This window comes from Mastomys coucha, unplaced genomic scaffold (genome assembly GCF_008632895.1).
Source record: "Mastomys coucha isolate ucsf_1 unplaced genomic scaffold, UCSF_Mcou_1 pScaffold16, whole genome shotgun sequence".
Lineage (NCBI taxonomy): Eukaryota > Metazoa > Chordata > Mammalia > Rodentia > Muridae > Mastomys > Mastomys coucha.
The window spans coordinates 54,758,543-54,763,384 of record NW_022196898.1 but is presented as its reverse complement, the minus strand read 5'-3'; the positions used below and the strand labels follow the sequence as shown (position 1 = coordinate 54,763,384).

Below are 4,842 nucleotides of genomic sequence, written 5' to 3'. Positions count from 1 at the left end.
CAGGGGTTTGTTTTTGTTGTTTTTGTTTGTTTCTTTGTTTTTTGAAGGGGAAACTGGGAATGGAGAAACTTACATGTAAATAAAGAAAATAGCTAATAAAAAAAAGAATGAAGTTAGCTAGAGGCTCTCTGAAAGCCTGTGTGCTGCACAATTCCAACTCCATCACAGCTGATAAAGTAAAATTATGGCGGTATTAAAAGAGCCGCTGTTGTCATGCTCACGGGAATGGGAGGCACGGGTACGCAGGGCATAGAAGATGCTTACAGCGATGGAACAATTATTGGATTTTATAATAGTAAATGATACATTACATATATTTATAAATGTAAATGTATTCATGGATTGTTTAAAAGACAGCATATATAACACCAAGAGTAAACATTTTGAATAATAATATATCATTATCGGCTTATCAAATGTAATAAGTAAGCCACAGGCATATACCATGCTAACAATAAGGGGGAAAAGGGATGGAGGTGAGGGGGTAAATGAAAAGTTTCCAGTTTCTGCTTAGTTTTTCCTGGCTCTCTAAAACCATTTTAAAACAAACCATTTTTAAACATGAGAGAATACCTCCCAAGGAGTTAACATCTACACTAAAAATGTGGTTTTAATCAATGACCATGGCTCACTTACATTAATGGGAGTTCTCCAGAGTAACCAATCAACACATGGTTTTTTATTGACTATACATTTTTATTTATCCACAACATTCACCAGTGGACAATTACCTTTTATCCCTCTTCTAAGCTCTTACTAATAACTCTGCATTCTACTTCAGTGGGTGAAGCTATCCTGACAATGAGTATACACTTAAACTGGTGGAATGTTCTGTGTTTGCCTAATCCTTTTTATCAATGAGCTTCTGAATTCAGGTCCAGTTGTAGCATGTGCCAATGCATAATTTCTTCATGTATAACACAGTTTCTTAACACATTCCACCTGTTGATGGACATTTGGACTGTTTCACTTTGGGCCACTGGAAATGTTGCTGCTGTGAACAAACTTGTGAGAAGTTTTGTTTGTGAAGCAGCCAGACATGGTGGTATATGATTGAAATCACAGCACAGGGACATGGGAGAAGGAGGATCAACAATTTATGGTCATCTTTAGGTGCATAGGAAGTTCAAGACAAGCCTGAACTACATAAAACCTTGCCTTAAAAGCATACAAAGAAATAACATTTTATGGACTGAATAGGGGTGTGTGTACACACACACACACACACACACACACACACACACACATAAATGTAAAGACAATTTGTTGAAAATATGTCCATGAATTTGAAGCAGAATAGGGAGGGGTTTATGGGAGGGCTTGTAGAAGAAAGTGAAGGGGACAATTTAACTATATAGTAGTCTCAAAAATAAAAATAAATGGAAAGAAAAACAAGAAAAAAAAAACCTTGTTTTCCCATCTTTGGAACTGCTGGGCCAAATGGTAAATTTTTCATTTAGTTTTTGCAAAATTGCTAACCTGTTTCCAATAGTGGATATATTATTTATGACTTCAGCCAAAACATGTAGCTATTCTAATTCTTCCCCATACTGGCTGTTATGCAATATTTTAAAATCTCAGCCATCCTAGTGAATAAGCTGGTCTCCACGTGTGGTACTGATTTGCATTTTCCTATGACTAAGGGTTTGTTTTCATCTTTTACTATTTATGTAATTTCTGAGAAATGTCCACTAACATCCTTTGTCAACTTATGCATTGGCGTTTAAATTTTATGTAGTTATTCACGTCCTATTGTATTGTAAATATATTTCAACTGGCACAGTAATTGCATGTTTCTGGGGCAGTGTGACATTTCAATACATTATGTAACTGGCATATCTTCACTTCAGGCATTCTTCGTTTTTTTTTTTCTTTATAGTAAAAAATAGGTTTATTCTTTACACGCTTTTCCAAAGGAGGTTCTCTTGACCAGTGAAGATCCGAGAGCCTCTGCCGTTCACTCAAGCTGCACAGTCAGCTGGTCCTTCAGCGCCAGCGGTACTCACCGGCCTCGCCTTGTTTGCCCTGCTCCTTGCGCGGGTTCCGCCAGCCATGACAGCCAAGCGATACAAAGGGCTCTGGGGAGTAAGCTCCGGATCTAACGACCTAGGAACGCTCCAGTACGGAGCTCCCAAGTCGAAGTCCCTGGGTTAGTACCTGCGCCAGCTTCTGTAGCTTCAGTTGTGACGTCACGCCAGGAAACTGCGGTTCCCGCGAGATAGCCGCTGAAGTCGGTTGCCTGGGAAACGTGCATAAGTAGAAGACTGGTTAGGGTTGTAGGCGGAGACATCCTTGAGGTCTCTGCAGCCAAACCTTTTGGCTCCAGAGCAGGAGCAGGATCCTTAGCTGCTGCAGACTGCTTTAAGTCAACCAGGTGGGGCAATTCTGAGATGTGATCATAGAACACTTAACTTTGTTAACAAGAGTAATATAGTTCTTTTTTTTCAACTTAAGTTGGAAAAGGTAAGCAAATGCATGGTAGCTTTTCTTTTAGACATCTACCGATGATATTTTATATCTTAATTACAGTTTATCTGCATGTACCTTATGAAGATTAGGTTTTATTTCTCCACATATGTACCTTAAAGACTTGTCAAAATCAAAAGGACAAACATCTTATGTAGCTCAGGTTGGTTAGTAACTGGGTGAGGCTGAGGATGACTTTCAACTCATGGTTCTACTTCCAGTTCTGGAGTGCTGGTGTTAAAGGCTTGTGTGCCACTATTCTGGTTTAGTTAGTATGGAGAACACATGGCTTCTTCAGGTTAAGCCAGCAGCCAGCATAATACCGACTGAAGAATAATATAAAATAACTTTTATAACCTGTCCAATTTCATCAAACATGAAGAGGCTCCTTGTAATGTGCTTGATCAGGAACAATCTATTTAACCCACGGGTATTGTTTAAAATTATATCCATACTCTTGAATTTACACTTTTGTTTTTTTATTGGTTATTTAATTTGTTTTCATTTCAAATGTTATCCCCCTTCCCATTTCCCTTCCCCAAACCTACAATCCCCTCCCCTTCTGTTCTGCTTCTATGAGGGTGCTCAACCACCCACCCACCCACTCCCACCCACTCACTCCCACCTCACCAACCTGGCATTCTCCTATGTTGGGGCATTGAGCCTCCACAGGAACAAGGGCTTACCCTCCCACTGATGCCAGATAAAGAAATCCTCTGCAACATATGTACTCTTTGGTTGGTGGTTTAGTCCCTGGGAGATCTGGGGGGTCTGGTTGGTTCATATTGTTGTTTTTCCTTTGGAGTTACAAAACCCTTCAATTCCTTTAGTCCTTCCCCTAACTCCTCCATTGGGGTACCCATGCTCAGTCCAATGGTTGGCTGCAAGCATCTGCATCTATATTAGTCAGGCTCTGATAGAGACTCTCAGGGGACAGGTACACCAGACTCCTATCAGCAAGTGCTTCTTGGCATCAGCAATAGTATCTGGCTTTGGTGTCTGAAGATGGGATGGATCCCCAGGTGGGGCAGTCTCTGGATGGCCTTTCCTTCAGTCCACTTTTTTTGTCCCTACATTCCATTTAGACAGGAGCAATTCTGGGTTAATATTTTTGAGATGGGTGGGTGGCCCCATCCCTCAACTGGGAGCAGTGCCTAATCACTAGCTATGGTCTCTATAGGTTCAATCTCTCCTTTGTTGGGTATTTTACTAATGTCATCTCTGTTGAGTCCTGGGAAACTCTTGCTTCCCTGGCATCTGGGACTTTCTAGAGGCCACTCTCAGTTCCTCATCCCCCACTGTTACATACCTCTTTTCTCCTGACACTCTGTACTTTTCCTGGTCTCCTCCCACACCTGATCCCGTCCACCCTTTTCCTCCTTCTCCTCTCTCCCTCCCTCCCTCTACTTCCCATGATGATTTTGTTCCATTCCCCCTTCTAAGTAGGATTGAAGCATCCACACTTTGGTCTTCCTTCTTCTTGAGCTTCATATGAGCTTCATATGGTTGTATTGTGAGTATTCCATGCTCTTTGCCTAATATCCATTTATCAGTGAGTACATACCATGTGTGTTCTTTTGTGACTGGGTTACCTCACTCAGGATGATATTTCCTAGTTCCATCCATTTGCCTGCATATGTCATGAAGTCTTATTTTTAATAGCTGAGTAGTAATCTATTGTATAAATGTACCATCCTCTGTTGAGGGACATCTGGATTGTTTTCAGCTTCTGGCTATTATAAATATGGCTGCTATGAACATAGTAAAGCATGTGTCCTTATTACATGTTGGAGCATCTTCTGGGTATAGGTCCAGGAGTGGTATAGCTGGGTCCTCAGGTAGAACTATTTCCAGTTTTCGGAGGAGCCACCAGACTGATTTCCAGAGTGGATGTATCAGCTTGTAATACCACTAGCAATGGAGGAGTGTTCCTCTTTTTCCACATCCTCTCCAGCATGTACTGTCACCTGAATTTTTGATCTTAGCAATTCTGACTGGTGTGAGGTGGAATCTCAGGGTTGTTTTGATTTGCATTTCCCTGATGATTAAGGCTGTTGTACATTTCTTTAGCTACTTCCTGGCCATTTGATATTCCTCAGTTGAGAATTCTTTGTTTAGCTCTGTACCCCATTTTTGATAGGGTTATTTGATTCGTTGGAGTCTAAGAAATCAAGATATCACTATTTGTGGATGATATGATATAGTACACTCAAGTGACCTCAAAAATTCCACTAGAGAACTCCTAAACCTGATAAACAACTTCAGCAAAGAGGCTAGATATAAAATTAACTCAAACAAATCAGTAGCCTTCGTCTATTTAAAGGATAAATGGCTGAGAAAGAAATTAGGGAAAGGACACCCTTCACAATAGTCACA

The 4,842-nt window shown here is 40.7% G+C and overlaps 1 protein-coding gene across 2 annotated transcripts in view; it reads right to left on the bottom strand.

Moving 5' to 3' along the window:
• Lrif1 (ligand dependent nuclear receptor interacting factor 1) overlaps positions 1 to 2,200 on the bottom strand; it is a 75,899-nt gene extending 73,699 nt beyond the window's left edge. Inside the window, exon 1 of one of the 2 annotated variants that reach the window (XM_031375113.1) lies at positions 2,007 to 2,200. In XM_031375113.1, coding sequence (XP_031230973.1) covers positions 2,007 to 2,054 — 48 coding nt within the window. In that variant the 5' untranslated portion in view covers positions 2,055 to 2,200. The remainder of the gene's footprint in view (positions 1 to 2,006) is intronic. The other variant, XM_031375111.1, reaches the window with a different exon arrangement.
• Between the last annotated feature and the right edge of the window lie 2,642 nt (positions 2,201 to 4,842).